Below are 20,796 nucleotides of genomic sequence, written 5' to 3' on the forward strand. Positions count from 1 at the left end.
CTCCCAAATACTGGTTTCCTGGCTTCTAAGTTACTCAGATCCATAGTTGAAATTTATTGTCAAACCTTATGGTTTCATTTTTGTTGTTCGTAATTCTGATTTTCACGTTTTCGATTGTTTTGTTCTAATGAGCAAACACAAACTCAAATCTGTTGTGAAGAGAGCTAGAGTATTATGTGCATGTAGATAAGAGGCAGAACTCAGTGTCTGTATATAAAACAGTAGAAATTATTTGCTCAGTTCATGTTATTTTAAACTGAATGCAACTTGCAAATGGATTCAAAACACCAATATTCTTACCAAAGTTTTCACAAGTCTACCCACGGTTGACGGCAAGACCATTACTCTCTGAGAACAAGTTCTTGTTTCCATTTTCATCCATTCTCTTTCCGAGAATTCATTATGTTTTCAATGATGGAGATTGTAAAATGGAAGGTAAGGGGAAATGAGGATTCAGTGGTAATCGTCCTCATCCACCTGACACCTGGTATATGATGCTATACTATGGCTGCATATATCTCCTTCCCTAATTATATTTTAGGGCTTCTGAGGGCAAAGACTGTGTTTTATACCTACCATGACCTTACATTTGGACTTTCTGGAATAGTTGTATTTCAAATATTCTCCGAATACCAGAAAACACTCTGGTTTTTGATTCAGAAAATATGCGTACTCCTTGAATCTTTGCACTTCACACAAAGATCTAGCAAATTGTTGAGGGCACTCAGCAGATACTTGTTGATGGTATTTCCTTTTTTGAACTTTTGTACAACTATATTTATATCTCTTCTGTAGCACGCGTGTTTATTTATAATTCTGTATTCGCCTTATCTCTTCTCCCATCTCCATAGACACACACCACACTTCCTTCTCTCTCTCTCTCCCCGCCCCAATACAAACACTAGATTTCAAATTCATAAGGGTAAGAACTGTTTATCCCTCATTCCCAGAGTTGAGAACCATTGAAAAAAATGGAGGCTTCCTATGATACCTTTTTTTAAAAGAGAGGTTGGGGGTGCTGACTTAGAGACTTAAATTTGAAGTGCTTCTCCACTATGAGGTTGACTGAAATCAAAACAGACTACCCAAGAGAAATGATAGATGTCTATCATTTTAAAAGCAGGGTAGGTAGTCAGCCACCCAGTTTGAATGGTTTGGGCATTTGCCTTTTTGTTTGTACAGTGAGTTCAATTTTTCTGATTCTGTGGTCATGGGAGAGAAACACTGGAGACGTCATCACAGGAAAGTGTTAAATAAAGCACTGAAGGCACCCACAAGTGTTTAGACTTGTTTGATTTCATTAATATAGTTACATGAGAAAATTCATTGTCTCTTTTCCCTAATTTGGAAGTATTTATATATTATTTGTATACATGCCTTGGTTTTGTGCATTACTGTGATAAATGTGGGAGAGTGAATGTATGTAAACTTGAAAATCCCAAATTATAGTATTTCAAAAATAACTCTGATAATCTTGTTTAATCATCTCACCTTATAGATGAAACACTTAGGTCAGGGAGCACTTAGTGACTCGCTAGAATGACAGATGCTTTGTCAGTTTTCCTTGGCATCTCGTGTGTGTCTCTACTAGAGCAGTTAGCGCACGGTACTGTACTCATTCATTTCCTTGCCCTTCCCTCAGTCATCGCCTTCTTCTCTCTCCCTGAGCATCTCCTTTGTCCCAGACAGTGTGAATATGGGATGAATGAGCCAACAGAGCCACTGCTCTCATGGAGTTAATTTTCCCTTAGGGAATACAGACCAGAAACAAGAATACAGGTGTTAAAATAAACAGGTGGTAGGTTATAAATGCTGTGAATAAAATGAAAGCAGGAGAAGGGCATAGAGAGTGATGGTGTGCCATTGCAGCTTGTTAGATAGGTAAAGGAAGGTCTCCCTGAAGAGGTGAATTTTGAGAAGAATCCTGACTGAAGTGAAGGAAACAAGAACATTCCAGGCAAAAGGAACAGCAAGTGCAAGGCTTTGAGATGGGAGTGCATTTGACCCATTTCAGGAACTGCAAGGAGACCAAGTGGCTGGAGAGAGAGCAGTGAGCATTGTAGGGAATGGTATGAAATGAGATAGGAGAGGCAGCCACATCATGTAGGGCTTTGTGGGACTTTGGAACTTGTACTAGGGGGTGGGAAGTTCTTGGAGGCGGGAGAATAGGCAACTAGATTTAGTAAAAGGATCTTGTGGCTGCTATATGGAGATAGACTGTGGAGGCAAGAGCTGAAGGCAGAGCAAGTAGGAGGCCACTGCAGTAATCCAGTAATCCTGGCTCATCAGTTCAGGGTGGTAGTGATGGATAAGGACAGAAGTGGTTGGGTCGCAAGTGTGTGACTTAGGAGCAGGGACATACGATATTCCTCCGTAACCCTGGGGTTTACCACAGGGCTTGATTCTTAGTAGGCTAATTTTGTTAAGTGAATAAAACCAAAGAAGTGCGGCAGCATTCTTGTCACTTTCTCTTACACCGTGTTGCCCCTGAAAGGGTTTTCAAGAAGTCTTCATTGTATTCTTAACATCACTGGCCATGGACCACTTTAGTATTTCTTAATCTGCTTCCGCTGTTAATAGGTTCTGCTCAAGCCAGCTGATATTTAGCCAGAGAGACTAGAATTATCCTAGAGGAGACAATGGCTTAGTAACCAAACAGGAAAGGACTCGAGGCATTATATATGAAGTAAAGATAAAACTCCTGCTTCACAAACTCATAAAGTAATAAGGCCTTACATTTAAATAGCATTTTATATTTTATGACATATGTTCATATATTCACAGCCACTCTATGAAGAAGTTATTAATGCTTTTCCCATTTTATACACCAAGACTCAGAGAAGTTAAGTAATTTGTTTAAAATAACATCTACAAATGGCACATCCCAAAACCAGATAGTCCGTCTCTGGATCCTTTACTCCTACCATGTTCATAAATTTGTTTACTGAACAACCATGTATTGAATGTATCATGTACCATGACAGCTATTGGGAATGCTGACATAAACAAAACCCCAGTGCTGACCTTGTAAGAGCTTATAGTGTAATGGAGGAATCAGGTGAAAACGTCAAAGATTTTAATAACGTGCAGTAAATGCTGTAATAGAATTAAGCACTGGATATATTTTGGTTTGGTATACACAACTACTAAAATATAAGGTAAAATAAATACTTCTCCCAATATTCTAGCAGCTACCTGAGTGTATATTCCATGTTTTTCTATTTTGGGAAGTGGGCTTGAATTAAAATGGCATGGCAGTGTGATAAATCTATTTATTTATTGTTTGTTATCTATAGACATCAAAATGTATACAACATCTTCTGAAATCCATAACCTGTCTTACACAGTTTTAGAGTTCCAGCTTTGTAGATGTTATTTCCTAAGCTCAAAATGGTGACATATATTTTAGTATAATTTAGATCTTAACTTTGCTGTTGCAATGGGACTAGCCTTGATAAGGTTCTGTGGTTAGAGGAATATGTATGAAAAGATAGGATTTGGGCCCAAGGAATGCCAAAACTTGAGAATAACACAGTTTAGTCAGACCCTTACATTATAAGGTAGGGTATGATAAAGTCAGAAACAATTACACCGCCACATGAGAGCAAGAAAGAGTGGAAATTCAGGTCTCTGAATTAAAAAATAAATTATTTTTTCTTTTGTGGTCTTTTCTTGCTTAAGTAACTTATTTCTTCTTTTTGAAATATGTGTTTGAACAAGTGAGAAAGTACACCTGTCAAAAGATTAACCAGCTGAGAACCATTGTCAGCATTAATTTTTCCTCTAATAAATGCCTCTCTGAAGCTGTTTAGCAGTCTGTAATCTGGGTACAAAGCTATTGACCTGTGATGGATAGTGTTGCATTTGTTTGTAAGCTTTGACTTAAATTGTCTACTTAATTTCTTTAGGTCAGATCAAGAGGATTAGAAGTAAGGCTGTCTATGTGGTTTGAATAAATATGGCCATAGAAATTGAGAACAATAATTGTAAAACATTAATGATCTACCATTTTGGTGAAGTAAATTAGAAACTAAAATGACAGTCACTTAAACGTCAACATTATCAGAAGGTTCAAATGACACAAATTGGCTAATTAAAAGCATTTGTTATAATTGGATTTCTGTACATAGACAGTTCCAAAGTGTGCCTGAAAATATTATGAAATAATCCATATGTGTGAGCATCTCAGGCTTTCATAGCATGTGGGCACTCCTTCTTCCAAAATTGTTTGGCTAACATAATGCTGACTTTTTTTGCTTTTAACAATTAGTTAAAAATAGTATGAACTATAAAATAGAAAGGCTACTTCATTTGGCAATTGCAAAATATTCCCAATTTGAATGAAATAGGGCTCTCCTCACTTGGGCTTTTTATGTATAAAAACTGTGTATTTCATTGAATAAATTAAATTCAAAAGTAGGCCATTACTTGCAGCTGTCTATTCTAATGGCCAGATTTGATACATAGTACAGACAATTAGGGGTTCTTTATTCCTAGCTGTACTATAAAATAAGTTCTAAAGGCAAAAATTGTATGAATATAGCTCCCACATACTTTACTGGTTCTGAATAACAAAACCTAACTCAAAAATTATGAATTAAGATTTCTCTAATACTTAAAACAGTAATAATACTCTTGGTTTTATTTTATAGTTAATAAAAGTGTAGATGAATGAAGCTTCTCCCCTCCCCTTTTTAGGATAATTCTAGGCTATATTTCCTGTGCTAAAGTAGAAGTTATTTCTTCAATCATTTCAATTAATGGATATGCATCAAACCTTTGTTAAAAGATGCTAAGGAGTGGCCAGAGCATCATTAAAGTTTTTCTTCTCCCTGCTCGTATCACCAGGAATGAATTGCCTAGAAGGTGTATATGGCAGGAGGGAAAAGAAGTATCAAATAATACTGGAAAGTGCACATCTGAATAATCAGTCTAAGCAACCATTTTCTTTACCTTAAAAAAGACTCTTACTGAAACATCTACTTGTTTACGGGAGAAAAAGCCACGTCTCTCTCTTTGTAGATCTCATCTGTAGGTAGTATGCAGACAGCAAGCGAGTGAGCCTGAGACCCCAAATCCAAATTCCAGCAGTAGGCCCCTCTGGCTTCCCCCATGCTGGACAGGGCACAGGTGACCTTTTTCATATACTTTCTATGACTAAGTTTCTTAGGAGAATAAGAGATGTGTGGGAATAATAAAATTCACACTTCAAATTCCCATATCTGTCATGCCATGATTGTGCCAAAATAAGGTGAACTGAGAGTTTTACTGAATCTGTATGTCCCTTTTGGTTTATGATTAACCTGCATGATACTTGATTATCAAAATATTCCAGGAGAAATTTAGAGTATCTTACACATGCCTGACACATGACAAACATAATTTGGAAGCAAGATGTTTTCATTTGGTTTGGGGATTTTTCTCTAATTTTACTGTCTCTTTATCCTCAAACCATTCAGGTGTAGGAGCTGCTCGGTCTGGGAACCTCACGTTTATGGTGGGAGGAGTGGAAGACGAATTTGCTGCTGCCCAAGAGTTGCTGGGCTGCATGGGCTCCAATGTGGTGTATTGTGGAGCTGTTGGGACCGGACAGGTAACATTTGCACGTTACTGACCCTGACTTGATGGTATGAAATTGGCTAATGTTCATGTCTCTTTCCTGACCATGTTCTTACTTCTCCTTAATCGGTTCAACCCACGGATTCCTTGTTTCCTCAGATTTTCTTAAATTAATTTGGAATAAATTAATTTTCATTCATTCCTGTTGGAATTAAACAGACATCAACCAGTTCACTTATAAAAAAAAGATATCTAGTTCCATCATTCAGATTTTGACATATCACCCCAGCAACCACCAAAATCATCCTTAAAACTGCTTCTCTTTGTAGTGCTCATGTTGTATGAGTCGCCGTCATCTTCCTTCCGATTTTGTAATTACTTGTGACAGCTCTGATGCAGTAGTCAGGTAGAAGTAAACTATGCACGTTAATCTTTTCCTTGAAAACCAAATAATTTTCTTTTAGAAATAATGGTATATCAACTTCCCAGACGGGAAGAGGTGAATGACAGTTCAGAGCTCTGAAATCAAACGAGATGTCCCCCTCCCACCCAAGACACACACCTCACACCACTCACTCCTCTTAATGCTTTGTCCTGGTCGCTGGCACCTTCTTGATCTTATTCAAGACTTTGGTATTATCTCAGCTATGTCTGTTGTCTCCACTCCCTCGTCCAGTCAGTCTCCAAGCTCTGTTGAGTTTTGCTTCAGTGGCTCTCCTCGTTGCCTGTCTTGTCCATTGCACACATTACCTGACCCAGTCTTCCACTATCTCACACCTCAGTTACTGCTCAGAGGGCCTCCTGGATCTCTGGACGTCAGGTTCATCACTGCCCAACACTGTAACCACAACCAACTCCATCAAGATGCTTGTGCCGCGTATTTCCCCTTTCTGCAACTTTGAATAGATCCCGATTTCCTACCACATCAGATTTTAACTCTCTACCCTCCCTAGCTTTCATAGCTCTTGCCCCAGTCTTAACTATCAAATTTCTCATCATTTCTTAAAACATATGCATGAGTCAGTTTTCTTAACTATACTCAGGAACATCTCAGGCACTTACGTAGTTAATCTCTCTCACATATTTACCTTTTCCCCTGCTCTCCTGTCCCTCTCTTGCCTATTTATTTTTATTTTTTTTAAATGCAGCATACAAATTTTATTTAACAAAAGTAACAGGTAAAGTCAAATAGGCACTTATATGAAGAGAAAAACTGACTAGAAGAAATTTTAGCTTAAACACCTTAGGGTAACCAACTTGCAGCTGCATCTAACTGAGCTCTTGGTCTGAGGAGTACAGCTCGTGCACAGGTACGGATGAATGACGTGTACATTTTTAAAGTATTCACTGAACACTACTGTAGATGCACATATACATTAAATTTAAAAAAGACTTAATTGACTATCCCCAGATATACTTCATTTTTGTTAATCTTTTGGAAGAGGTCGTCTAAAGAGAAGAATTTGTGGTTCTGGCTCATGAATTCTGTAATGAACCCAGCCCAGTCTCCTCCACTGCTCTTGAGACATCAGACGGGTTTTGGTACATGTTTGAAAAGTTCTCTGGGTAACATGAAATGCCATTGCTCATAGTACTCATCAAAGTACTTGTCTGACTAGTAGATCTGCTTGTGGGCCACCCTGCCGCAGGCGGGCGGCGCAGAGGGGGAGCGGGCCGCCAAGAGAAGAGGGGGCGCAGCAGAGGAAATGTCCACATCCAGCCCAGGCAACGACTGCTACCCTCTCTCTTGCCTATTTAAATTCTGCCTGGCCCTCTGAGAAATGGCTTCTGGTTCCACTTCTCTCTCCGCTCCTGCCCTCAGTGGTCTTGTTTCTTTGAACCCCTACTGTCTCTATCTTACAGCCTCTACCATACAATTTATCGCTTGTTTTTGTTTGTTTGTTCATTGCCTTTTCATCCTGTCTCCCCAATTAGAGTAAGCCCCATCCCTTAAAGAGCAGGCGTGCCACATACATCAGTATTCCCTATGGTTCTGAACCCACAGAAGCTGGGTCACCACTGTGGGGTTCTTACCTAGTGGAAGAGACACGCCAACCCCACCCTTAGCCCCTGCTCTGGGTGAGCATGTGAGGTGCAGAGGGAGGCATGCAGCACCACCTTCCTTTCCACATTTGAGACAATCAACTGCTGGATGTTCTTTTAGAAAGAAGCATGTAGAATTGGGTGAAGAAAAACTCCCCGTGAGTTATAACTTGAAAATAAAGGTACTTAATCTGTACTCAATTTATTTTCAGGCTGCAAAGATCTGCAACAACATGCTGTTAGCTATTAGTATGATCGGAACCGCCGAAGCTATGAATCTTGGAATCAGGTTTGTTGAATAGCACACTTTCAAGTACTAACAAATTTTATGAGCTTTCCTATTTGATTTTCTGAAGTTGAAAAAAAATGTTCATAAGAGATAAATGAGTTGATCCAGGACCCTTTTGAAAGTCCTTCATTATTGAACTTTAATAGACTTTGCTTATTTGATGACCAATGGGACCCTGGAGAGCATGACTAGTCTTTGCCATAAAATGTATTGCGCTGTATGTTCGAAATTACATTATCCTTTTTAAGTGGGAGCTCTATTTCTTCTATTATGTTGAAATGCAAGAAACACTTTTACTGTAAAATTTAAACATACTTTGGCAATGTAGAACAAATTTGTATAAAACATGGTTTTAATGTATAGTGAATTCAAGTGTTATGCTGCCACGTGACTGGTTATATGTATCTATTTTAAATATAGTCCCCCAAATCTACACTAAAAGGGCTCTTGGTTGCTTATTCCCTAGATACACTGGATGGGATTCATAAAGCTGCAACTCCTGTGCGTAACTCTTTCATTTTAACGTGCCTGTGGCTTTGTCACTTTTCATTAAGGTTATATCTTTCTATTACAATAAAGTGGCATTCATAGTTTGCTTAAAGTGATTCAGGAGTTCTGTTTTTCCTGTGATGATGGTCGTCCTTTAGAATGCTTAAGGTTAATGTCTGAATTTTAGCCTTTTAATTTTTTGGGTTAGGAAAGCTACATATGATTAATCACCTAATTAATTTTTTAATGTTTTGTGTTTCATGAATATAATAAATACATGTTTCTTACTTTAGAAATGCTTAATGAGCAAGATGCTTTATTCAGGTGTTTTTTTGCAGACTTCCCAAAACTCCTTACCAAATACATCACAGATCAAAGTAGTGTTTCATATCACAGCTTTTGATAAAAGCAATAAAAAGAGCCAAAGTACTTGAGATATTTTTTAAAACACAGTAATGGATTCACATTTCCTCTTAATTACCATATCAAGATGCTGTTGTTTTATTGAATTGCCCTTGTCTCAGATGTTAAACTATCTTGACCTATTAAGTTGTCATGTTGTAATTGAGATAAAAGAGGAATTTGCTTTGCATCAGTGCTAATTGGTTTATCAATATCCTGTACCATTTACATTTTAAAATTGAATGTCTTTACGATGGTAAGCTTAGCATATCTGTACAAAGCCTTAATAAAACTGGTAGTATACGTATACACGGGAAGCTCTTCAGTGTTATGTCTGTATTGTAACCAGTTTTAGGCTGTGGGTCACTTATAATTGAAAAACTGGTTACCAATAACTTGTTTTCATGTTCATCCTTTATACCAATTTCATGGAAGAAGAAAATGTAAATCTCTGGAACCAAAATTGCATCCAGAATTAATTGGTGTTGACGACAGGATTAGAGCATTAGTGTGCATATGCATGTTTAGAATTTTACCTTAATTTTTCTGGATATAAAAGATTATGTAGTAAAAAAAGTAAAAGCCTAGCTGAGCCTAGGTTGTACTGTACTGAAATTTCCCTCTTTATCTTTGCCAGTTTAGTTTCTGCCCTACTGCTTACTGTCAGCATCACTGCATAGGGATGTGTCCTTTAACACTCCTCACATAATTTTTCTACCAAAACTCTTATTAGATGATGCTTTGCCATTCTAAAATGAAGTTTCTATATGGTAAGTGCTTGGGGAAGCCCAACACTTCCAAGCACCAGCTAACAAAGCATAGTAGGAAAATCAGTTGAATCAAATGTATACAATGCAATGTGTACATTGGCTACGAGAGTGGGGTTATTGAAAGAGAAAACTAAAAGTGATAAAATTCCAAATACAAAGTTAAAAGCAGAAGCAATAAATATATTTTTCTTTTATCGTTGGCCTTGATTCACTATGATAAAAACAGTATTTAGAAATATGAAACTTTTAAATGTTTAATTTTTCCAAAACCCTATATCCATTACTGTTCCTGATATATTTTGTATAATGTCTGAACACAACACAGGAACTCACTGGTTTTACTTAACTGTTACAATGATTAATACATTTCTGGTGCTTCAGATTTATTAATGAATTGCTTATTTTCATAGCATTAGGCATTTATCGGTTTATATTACAAAGATTCTCAGGTATTTGAAAGTCCTAAAAATGATTGCTTCTGCTATTGTCTTTTCTGCATGGTTTACAGACATAGTTTAAAATGACAGGATTGTTCTCTAATAGACTATAGAGAGCAGCCACAATTTATTGAGCTTTGCAAGGTGAAAGAGAAAATTGGCATCAGCAAGCATAAATTCCCAAGTAGTAAATTCCCACAGAGTAGTACAGTATCACAGTGGTTCAGACACATTTATATTCTGCGCACTCCAAAGTGAAATTTTTTTAGAGCATTAATGTCAACATTTACAAATTGAGTCACCTATTCTTATGAAGTGATCATTTCTGATTAATTTCATTCTCATAAGTCAGTGTTTTTTTCCAGAACACTGATGTTTCTCTTTTTTTTAAATGGAAGAATAAAATCTTACAACTTACAACTCTTATTTGACCCTATGATCTTTTACAGTGAGTCTTTATGGATGTTAGTGAAATTTTAAAGTGCTATAAAAAAGTAAACCATAAAAAATACTGGTATACAACATATTTTGGGATTCTTTTTTATAGACCTTTCTACCTTCTAATTGGGTTCTAGTTAGGACTCAGAATGTAGTTTTATGGCACTGAAAGAGCCCTGCTTGCGTTAGAGAGCTTTTGTTCCTGTGCATCACAGAGCAACAACGTTCATAATGTGAGTTGCGTTGTTTCGTTTTTCTTTTTGCTGCACCAGGAATTGGTTTTTGTTTTCCTTTTTTCCCAATATTGGTGGTATCAGAAGTTATTTGCCTTACCAACCAGGGCCCAGGCCCCTCCAGCAAAAACTGCATTGTCTTCTGCCACCAAAAGCTTAACAGTTGAACTTTTCTAGAAGGATATTCAAGGTGAAAATTTTCCCACATGTATAATTTTCATTTCTTGGCTAGTGCCCTTAGGAGATGTTGCCTTCTTATTTAGGTGACTACTGAAGCCTCTGAGTTATATGCCCTAACAGATAGAAGAAATAGCCAAAGGTTTCTAATAAAAGTTGGGCCACGTTTCTTAATAAGCTGATAAATGCCATCACATTGGCTGATAGGCTGTTAAGGTCACTACCCACATGACCCAGTGGGACTTGGGATGGTGAGAGAGCTTGGGTGTAATCAGTGCCTGCATCCCAGCTCTGCCAGAGACTCAAGCCTTTCTCATCTATAAAACGACAAAAATAATAGTATCTATCCATAGGGTTGTTGAGAAGGTTAGATGAGTTAATCCATGTAAATCTTTTAAAAACAGTTCCTGGCACACAGTAGGTGCTCGGTACATGGTAGTTATCGGTGTGATGGTGGTGGTGGTTAGTGTTTGTATTGAATTGTACTTTAATGTTGTTTCTCATAACTTCTCACTAGCTGGCATTACACACACACGAGGGTGGCAAAAAAATGCATACACATTTTAAGAAAGGAAAAAACTGTATTAGAATTACGCTGATGGTAATCACTTTGAGCACCTCTTGTCATTGCAGAAGTCAAATGTGACTTGTATTCATTTTTTATTATCGGTATATATTGAGTACTATAATTTTAATACAGTTTTCCTTTCTTAAAATGTGTATACATTTTTTTTGGCACCCTCTGTATGTATAACCTGTCTTCCCAACTGGAATGTAAGCTCTATGAAGGGCAAAGGCTTTGTCTGCTCATTTCCATATCTTTTTTTTTTTTTAATTTTATTGGGGAATATTGGGGAACAGTGTGCTTCTCCAGGGCCGCTCAGCTCCAAGTCCAGTCACCATTTTCAATCTTTAGTTGCAGGGAGCGCAACCCACTATCCCATAAATGAATTGAACCGGCAACATTGCTGCTGAGAGCTTGCGCTCTAACCAACTGAGCTATCTGGTCACACACCATATCTTAACATACTTGACACATAGTAGGTGCTTAGTGAAGATTTATCAGATGGATGATTTGAGGAGAGAGAAAGAAAGGCACTTCCCCTGCCTCGGGTAAAAGGTATCTGGGTGTGTGTCTTAAATGGCCCACTCCTGGAGGGCAGGCACAGCCTCTCAGCTTCTTTCCCAGGGTCTCCTTGGCTCCAAGTACAGCACTGTGTGAGCGCTGGTGAATAACTGAGTGATTTACTAAAACTGACATGGTCTTAGGTGTTTCATTTCCAAAGCAGTTCCTGTGATACAATCATTTCAGTTTAGTGACATCATTTGCTTTGTTCTTACGTAAAACTAGACATTATACATACTTAGAGAGAATGTAAAGTGAACAAACTTTTTTGGCCCTTAAAAGCCTTGGTTACAGGCAAATATTTGGATTCTCTTTAATTTTTTTACAGTTTATGTATCATTTTTACTTCTCCCGATAGTTCGTTTAAAATTCTTGTGTATTAATGTGAATAGATTTGACACAGTGACGTTTATTTGAGTTGCATTATATATGCGGTCAGAGCAATGAATTCATTCTCTGTTTATATCAGAGAACATTCCAGCAATTGTAAAGCCACATGCATGCATGCGTGCACTCTCGAACCACATCCGGTGGCAAGTTATTATGGGGACTGACAGACTGTCATCCTTTTGATGGCTTGAGCTGTATATCTTCTGAACAGCAATGGGGCTCTTATGCAGAAAGTATCATATGTTCCCGGCCAATTTACAGGGAAGCAGCAATAACATTTTATCATGGTTGAGAGCCCAGTAGCTGCTTCCTATTAAACTTGCCCTTTCAGATACCTGTCTTGGATTAATTTGTTGATTTCAGATGGAAACTCAGTCTTCTCCAGTGAAGCATGACGTTCTAGGATAGACTCTCTGAATGACAATTACTGTGTATTCTAGCTGGTTTCAGACCATTACAAGCTTTGGGCACAGTGGAAAGGCAGAGGACTTCAGTAACGGATTTTAATATCATGTCTAATTCTAACTGTCAGTTATGTATGTGCCAGTGAAAGAATCCTCAAAAAGATGAAATGCAAAACACTTCTAACTTGCTCTTTTTAATGATACACTTTGCTGTTTGCTGTCTGGTGGGAGCGGGGGCAGGTGGGAGAGGACCAGCAGAGAAGGAGTAGCCATCTCCTGAAGGGAATCAGCACGGTGGGGAGGCATCAGATTGAAAAGTGAGCACGTAGCAACTGCCACCTCATTTCCTGTGCCCCTCAGGACTCTTCTAAATAGTAGTATGTTCACCCAAAAGGATTCCATAAATCAGTGCCAGTATTTTTCCTTGAACATTCAAGAAAAATGAAATTCAGAGTTTTACAAAGGATAATAAGCTGTGCTCACCATTTTGGTATTATAAACAGCAAATGAATATCTTTAGCAATAAAGACTGTCTTGTGAGTTACTGTTGAGTATAATCTGGTAGATTATATAATAAAAAGGGGACTAACTCTGCTGCTTTAAATATGATAAACCATTTTAAAAGAAAATCTAAATTAGGAAGCTCCTAAATTACATTTCAAATGGAAGAGAAAAGCGATGTTTTGGGGTCTTTAAAAATATTCACTGCTCATGGAACACATTAGTCATACACACAGTCTTGAACATTTGGGCTTAGATAACATATTTGCAATTATAGCAAATTAACTCATTGTTAATTTGTGATTTTACTTTTCACAATGATTCCCTAAGCACATTGGCTTTTTCTTTTCCTAAGTCATCTGGTACAACAGCACACTGATAGCCTAATTTTATTTAAAAGGGGAAAGAAAGCATCAATAGCAAACTATACATGTAATAAACTTGGATCTTCATAAAAGAATGAATGAAACTGTTGGGTTTTTCCTGCAATCTACAGCTGAACAGAATGTATGGTAGCCACTTTAGGTGGGTTCTTCTATATGTGTTATAATCCTTTGTAAAAACCCCTTATTATAACATGACCGACCATATGAACTTACATGGTGAATTCAGTGCTTCCGGATGTATCGTACAGTATTCCTTGAACCATAGCGATTCCTTGAAAGCCTGCGTACATAACAGTTGTGTTCTGTGATAAGTCCATACATATCCTGGCTATTAGTCTCAGCCCCCGTCCTAGCATTGCAAAAATGTTTACTGTCGTGATATTCAGCTGTGGAAATAAACACATATAATTTGAACACACAAGAACTTAAACAAGAACTTAGGCATGCCAAAATGCACAATTTGTTTAACATAAATGTGTGTCTCTTTTCAGTCTTTTATTATTATTATTATTTTGGAAGAGATTGGTTTTAAGAAAAAGCAGCAAGTTTTATTTGAAACTTGATTCAGTGATACTTAGCAAAACTGCTTCCCAAACTGCAATAAGATCCTTCGAATCAAAGTAACATAGCATTTTGATTCTATTTTTTTTCCGGGTCCACACCGAACAGCCGTTTATGCCATCAGCTCAGTGATAGAACAAATGATGTTTCCGCTTGGGCAGGTTTTGTTTTATCAGGATCAGTAACCTTATCAGCAGTTGACCCAGAACTATAATGCATGTCTCTGAATAGATAGCATATGTCACAACTCTGCAGACTTGCTTCATAAGCAAGATTATCTAATGGAGATTTAATAAATAAGGAAAAGTTTGCAGCAAGAATGTTTTCTTCTTTTATAATGATAACTTCTCTGAAGCTCGTACTGCTCATGGCTCATCTCTTGCATTTTCATAAAAGCTAAAAGAATAAACAGACATATACCTGAGTCCACACGGACTCCCATGATGCATAGTTTATCTGTCAATATTTCTTTCTGAAATACGTCATTTGTGAATAAAGAATGTAGGATTTAGATCATCATATTGGTTTAAGGTTCTTATATGACACATAAATGCATAATGTCCAAAAGACTGTGTGTGATAAACCAACAACACTTTTATGCAATTATGTATTATTTCTTAAAAGTAGGGTAGTGCAGAATGTTTTTTCTCAGTGCAGAATGTTCTGGCTCAGAATGGCATTTAATACCTTATCATTTAAGATTGGGTTCTTCGCTGTCATCAATCTGCTTTGATTTTTTGAAGACATGCAATAAATGGAGAGAGAAGATGGGGCATCCTCCTACGTAAGTAAGTGAGGCATGACTTGTACATTTTGACATTTAACACTTCTTTTTGTTGACCTTTGACAGGTTAGGGCTTGACCCAAAACTATTGGCTAAAATCCTAAATATGAGCTCAGGACGGTGTTGGTCAAGTGACACTTACAATCCTGTACCTGGGGTGATGGATGGAGTTCCCTCAGCTAATAACTATCAGGGTGGATTCGGAACAACACTCATGGCTAAGGTAAGTGCAGGGACTACCCAGGAGAAAGGGGGGAAATGTTTAATGGTCTGACTCCCCTTCTCTCTCCTTCCCTTCCCCTCCCATCCCCTGACCACCATCTTCACTCCTTCCCCATTTAGCAAAAAATATGTCTACCTTAGAAAGCAAGATTAGTAAAATAATGATTCACTGACTCACTGGAAATGAGCTAAAATTTAGCTTAAAGATCTTTATCTTTTTTGTTTTTTATTCCTGGCCTTTTGGATGAGAAGAATGGGCTGAGATTTTTCTTTTGTGGTAGGGTTTGTTTATAATATGAGCTGGTAATGTTTTATTCTGTGTCATAAATTGACATTAATTTACCAAGTCCTTAGAGTGGAAGCAGTAAGAATTTTCTGATGGTTGATAATGTATTGACATTGGATTTCACACCACAAAAGCAGAGAGGATCTTTTTCATGATACTAGATTTCTGAGTATGTCTTCCTGCTTTAAGAACATATGTATCTTTATGCATAAGGTCATTTGAAAAGCAGATTGTTGGCCTCCTCTCATTTGTGATCACAACTTCAGGAAATATTTTATAGATGAACAGACTTTCAGATTTCTGCGCGGAGTTGATTTCCTGCCTCCCCACAATCGACTCCCCCCCGCATTACAAAAGTAATAATGCACACAACTGGACACCGTACTCCGCTTATTCTTCTTTGTTCCCTGTGACCATCTGTCCGTTCTGCTTCTTGACTATGCCTGTCCTTCCACTTCCTCCTCTGCCACTGCCAGCACCTTGGCCGCGCCTCATGTAGACCAGCCCTTAGCTGGTCTCTTTGCCTTTCATCCCAATCTTTTCTCGTTCATTTTCCACACCATGGAAAAGCATGGGCTTCCTAATATGTAAAACCCTGATGATGTCGTTTTTTCTACCTAGTCTCTTTCATCCTTGTAGACTAGAGTCCGTCTCTGCAAGTTGTCTTAGAAGGCCCTCAGTGACTGGGCCGTAGCTCGCCCCGCAGCTCAGTCTGGCCTCCCCATGCCCCTCTCTGTTTCAGCCATGCTGACTCATTTCTGCTCTTGTTCTCTCTCACGGGCAAGCCTCCCGGCGTGCTGCTCCCTCCGCCTAGACAGTCTGCCTTCCCCTCTACTCTAGATTCTGGCACAATACCGGGCACGTTGTCAGCACACTTTAAATATTTATTGGATGAAGCAATGTTTGATGTTGCTTATTTTGTTTCTATGTTTCTTGTTCTGTAGTTTTGTTTCTCCTTGTGTTTCATTTAAGAAAATATTTATTTCTATGCCAATCTGGACCTTGTAGTTAGGTTTGCATGTCCTCTGTACAGGCTTTTATAATTGTGCTATGTGGCTGTTGTTGGAAACAAAGTATCTCCTGAGTGTATTGTTTTCATCCACAGCTGCAGGGTGATTTATTAGGACACATGGAAGAATGAAAGAGTCACATGCCCAGTTTCCTTTATGTATGAAGGGGGTTGTGGTCGGTTAGCTTATTTGGTTCCTAAAATATTGCTAAGGGCTCAAACAGAGGAAACAGCTAACAAGTAAAGTGCAGTAAGAAGTAGGAGGCTTCTAATCAAAGAGGGTGGGTTTGTGTGGCCTCCCCTTCTGCAGTGCTGGCTTTGTTTGGGGACTGTCCGTCGTAGGTGTCCTCTACTCTGCTGGACACCTTTAGTTTAGTCATCTTCTCCAGTGTCTCTGCCCAGGAAGTACATGCCACTTTCACTGTCCTTCCTTTAAAATTATTTTCTTGATAATAAAAGATAGCTCTTTCAACTAATAGTAGAAGCCAGTGCAGTACCAAAATGTATGGATGCTACTGTTCCCTTATTTTTATTATATTCTCGTTTCCTTTATTTTCCTTATAACGAAGAAGATTTCTTAATTTTGCTTAGAATGAAAATACTTAGAAAGAAACTTTTAGAAACATTTAATTACCTCTGACAGCTATTAGCAAAAACACACCATAGCCAACTAGGTAAATTAATAGAGATTAAAGAAATCCCCATCAGTGCTACAGTAATTAAAGCAAGTGTACCTGCGTGGGTAGACCTCAACGGCTAGTAAATCTTGTGCTGGGGGATATGATGCTGTAGGGGCTTGTCCATTTACTTCTAGGTCTTCGCATCATAAAATTCTAACATATTGTGTGTATATAATCAGAATATGATCAATATGAAATCTAGATCATTCTTCTGAACTCTCTAAGCTACACGTCGGTTTCTGGTGGGCACTGAGAAACAACGTCTGGACAGTCATGACAATGCTTGCCACGCCCCCCCCCTCCCCCCCCCCCCCCGTACGTGTTTCCTTGTAAAGCATAACAGCTTGGTACTCCATTAATTTGTTGAAATCGGTTTGCGATTCTTTCATATTAGGTTGGTGTGAAAGTAATTGCCATTTTTGCAATTATTTTTAACCTTTTAAACCGTAATTACTTTTTTGCACCAACCTAATACTTTTTTCCTGACACCCACTGAGCTCATGAATTTGTAAATATTTTGACTAGTGAAGTAGGATATTTATTTGTTTTAAATTATATATTGTAAGCTTTCAAAGGATGCCTTTTTTTTCTACCATTTGAAGTTTGACAAGTTACTCAGGCTTTTATAGATTAATTACCTTTTCCTTTTTCGAATGTCTATCCTTTAAGGTAGCAGTCACCAAACTCTTTCAGTTTTCTTTTTCTTTTTTTTTTTTTTGGTTTTATTCTCTCTTATTTGGGATCATATTTACTTGCCTCTTTGAAAAACTCTTAGTAGATTTCTTTTTCTTGATAGGATTGTCTTCTTAATATGTTATGTTTACTCTGAATTCTCACATTCTAATTATACTACTAAGTTAAATATTAAATGCAGTCTTTCTATGTAGATTTTCTCATTGTCATTTTAAAATAAAAGCATCTTACTGATGTGCTGCAAAATGATGTTGGCAAAAGAGGCTTGTCTGCTGTGTGTGCATAGATCTTAACATCCCTGTCACATTTGTTAAGTGTGTGGGTAATAAACATGCTGTTTAGTGGAAGCTATAGAAGAATTTAAGGTTAAGTAGATTTTCCAAATTTATGAGTTTGCATGTGAAAATCATACAAACACAAAATTATGTTTGTACCTGTGGCCTCATAGATATTCAAGACGCTAGATATTTAATTCATTCTTTAACCTTTGCTTGTTTTTCCTTTGAGTGATTTTCTTCTTTGAGTGGATGGTGTCAGTAACTGCTCAGTTATCAAGGTCGTTCTTCAAAGAGTAGAAATATTTCTCACCTTGCTTCTTGTGTTCCCCTTTGTGTTCCCCTTTCATCGCTTGCCAACTTTTCCAGGGGTGGGGGAAATGAGACTGGAATGAATAGTAAGAAGAAAATCTAGTTTGTCTTGTCACTTGTTTGCACCTCTTATAAAATCACAAATAAACTGAAATACATAGAATAGTGTTTCAGTTATCCATACCTTCATTATCTTCATTTGCTCCTGATATTTCAAGTTTGGACAAGATTCCGTTTTTATGGTAGTGGATATCCATTAGCTACAATTTAACTATAAGAGATGTATACTATTAAATTTATTTTCAGACAGGCGTTAAGTTTTCTGAAACTTGAAGAATGAAGCATTAGACCTAGGAGATGGTAGAGGGTTGTGGTATGTTGCACTTAAAATTCAATCATATTACAGCTGCGTGTTCCACCCTTCAGCTCATTTCCTCCCCCAGCCCCTTTGCTCTAATTCAGCCTCGTTGGCCTTCTTAGTGTGTTTTGAATATCCACGCTGTGCCCATGCAGGGCCTTTCCCTTGCTCTTCCATCTGCCTGAAAGTCCCTTCCCCCAGATCTCCAAAGAACTCACTGTCTCCCTAACACTCAGATCTTGGGTCAGTGCCTTCGCCTGAGGGAGGTCTTCCCTAAACATTTCATCTGTCAGAATGCTCTTCCTTCCACCCCACTTCTTGCTACCCATCTCTTTCTAAATCCTCACCCTGCTTTATTTTTCTTCATAGCACTCATCGTTGTCTGGGATTGGAGTATTGGTTTTGGTTCTCTTCCCCACTGGAGTGTAAGCTTCATGAGAACAGTGACTTGGTTTTAGCAGGACTGTATCACCGGCACTAAGAATGGTCCCCAGCACATAGCAGTTGCTAAATATTTGTTGAATAAGAGATTGAATAGATATTCAATAATTCCACAAGGGGTTTGGTTTAGGCTTAGGGGCTTCTGCAGATTTGAAAAAGCATTTGCCTGTGTGATCTCACCTGGATAGTAACCCCTGTGCAAAGTCAAAATAAAACAAAAAAGTGTGCTGGAGGGTGGAGGAGTGGAGAAATCAAAGTTCCAGGCTGGAGCACTTTTGCAGCTGTATGAACGTACATATAAAAAATAGGTAATTTGCCACAGTGCTCGTAAGTTATTTTTTCAGACTCCGTTTTTTTCTTCTTGGAAACAAAAGCATTAGAAGGCACAGTTCTGAAGTGAGCCTTACTTACCAGTGTCAATGTGTTCCCTCCCGCCCTTGTTTGATTTAGGATCTGGGATTAGCACAAGACTCTGCCACCAGCACAAAGAGCCCCATTCTCCTGGGCAGTCAGGCCCATCAGATCTACAGGGTGATGTGCGCAAAGGGCTACTCAAAGAAAGACTTCTCGTCTGTGTTCCAGTTTCTCCGGGAGGAGGAGACCTTCTGAGTTTGCACTTGGCCGTGGACACTGTTGGAAACCAGACTCTTATCTTGAGCCTCCTGATAGCTCACTCCACAAGTAAATGAGTTTAATCAAAAGTCACCTGTCTGCTTTTGATTGTTTAGGTCACAATAAACCCTGGGGTTTTCCACCCATTTTTACCTGCTTATTCTTTTTATCTTTTTAGCGAACATACATTATCTGAATTTTTTTTCTGCAAGCCACTGATGGTCTCTGCTAACTAGCTGATTGACCTTTTTCAAAAAGTTGATCCTAGGTCATCTTCAATCAGGATGCTATTTACATCATTTTACAAATAAAACCAAATATTTTTCAGCAGGATGAAAACCAATCTTGAAAGAAAGAAAAGAAATCGGTATGAGGAGAGGAATTAGAGAAAGGGAAGTGTGGTGAATTACTGTGTCCCTTGGGAAGTATGCCCTGTTAACCAAGTGGTGGTACTTTTGCATTACTGAGGTTACTGATTTATTTTCCAGGGAATTAATAAACAAGAGCACTCCTCGCTGCATGTTTTATAATTTGGATTCTGTTACGGTGTCTAAGTGTGTCCATCCTATAACAATTCCCACTACTCAGCAAACCTGTTTTTTTTGTATTTTTGCTTCCTTGTACATTCATAGTACATATTTTTGACTTGAAAAGAATGACATCTTTAGACCTATTTCAGAGCCAATGATGATATTTGCTTTAATTATTACAGTATTCTAAATAGAACCATATTATTTTGAATTCAAATAAATTTCTATGCTGATAATACTGTCTTGGAGTTTTTGTGTCTTCCCAGCCATTTGGTGAACAATCAAATGATCTGACAAACTGTTGTTACAGACTAATGGGCAAAGGATGGGAGAAAAGGGAGGGGAGGGCAAAAGGAACCAAGCCCTGAATTGGCCAGTGGCAAGCCAGC

General features: G+C 38.1%; 1 protein-coding gene and 1 pseudogene across 33 annotated transcripts in view; one reads left to right on the plus strand and one right to left on the minus strand.

Moving 5' to 3' along the window:
- HIBADH (3-hydroxyisobutyrate dehydrogenase) overlaps positions 1–20,654 on the plus strand; it is a 92,096-nt gene extending 71,442 nt beyond the window's left edge. For 24 of the 32 annotated variants that reach the window (XM_081079400.1, XM_081079396.1, XM_081079399.1 and 21 more), the window contains 4 exons: positions 5,460–5,593; positions 7,815–7,891; positions 15,056–15,212; positions 19,716–20,646. In XM_081079400.1, the coding sequence (XP_080935526.1) occupies positions 5,460–5,593; positions 7,815–7,891; positions 15,056–15,212; positions 19,716–19,874 (527 nt within the window). In that variant the 3' untranslated portion in view covers positions 19,875–20,646. Of the gene's footprint in view, positions 1–5,459; positions 5,594–7,814; positions 7,892–15,055; positions 15,213–19,715 lie in introns of all 32 variants that reach the window. The other 8 variants (XM_081079404.1, XM_081079393.1, XM_081079419.1 and 5 more) reach the window with 2 other exon arrangements.
- Positions 6,987–7,477, minus strand: LOC308510225 (cyclin-dependent kinases regulatory subunit 2-like; annotated as a pseudogene). Its single transcript has 2 exons — positions 7,470–7,477; positions 6,987–7,199 (listed from the first exon to the last, which is right to left on the minus strand). The product of its transcript is annotated as a cyclin-dependent kinases regulatory subunit 2-like (transcript).
- Positions 20,655–20,796: the final 142 nt, after the last annotated feature.

This window comes from Rhinolophus hipposideros (genome assembly GCF_964194185.1).
Source record: "Rhinolophus hipposideros genome assembly, chromosome: 18".
In the NCBI taxonomy this organism is placed as follows: Eukaryota; Metazoa; Chordata; class Mammalia; order Chiroptera; family Rhinolophidae; genus Rhinolophus; species Rhinolophus hipposideros.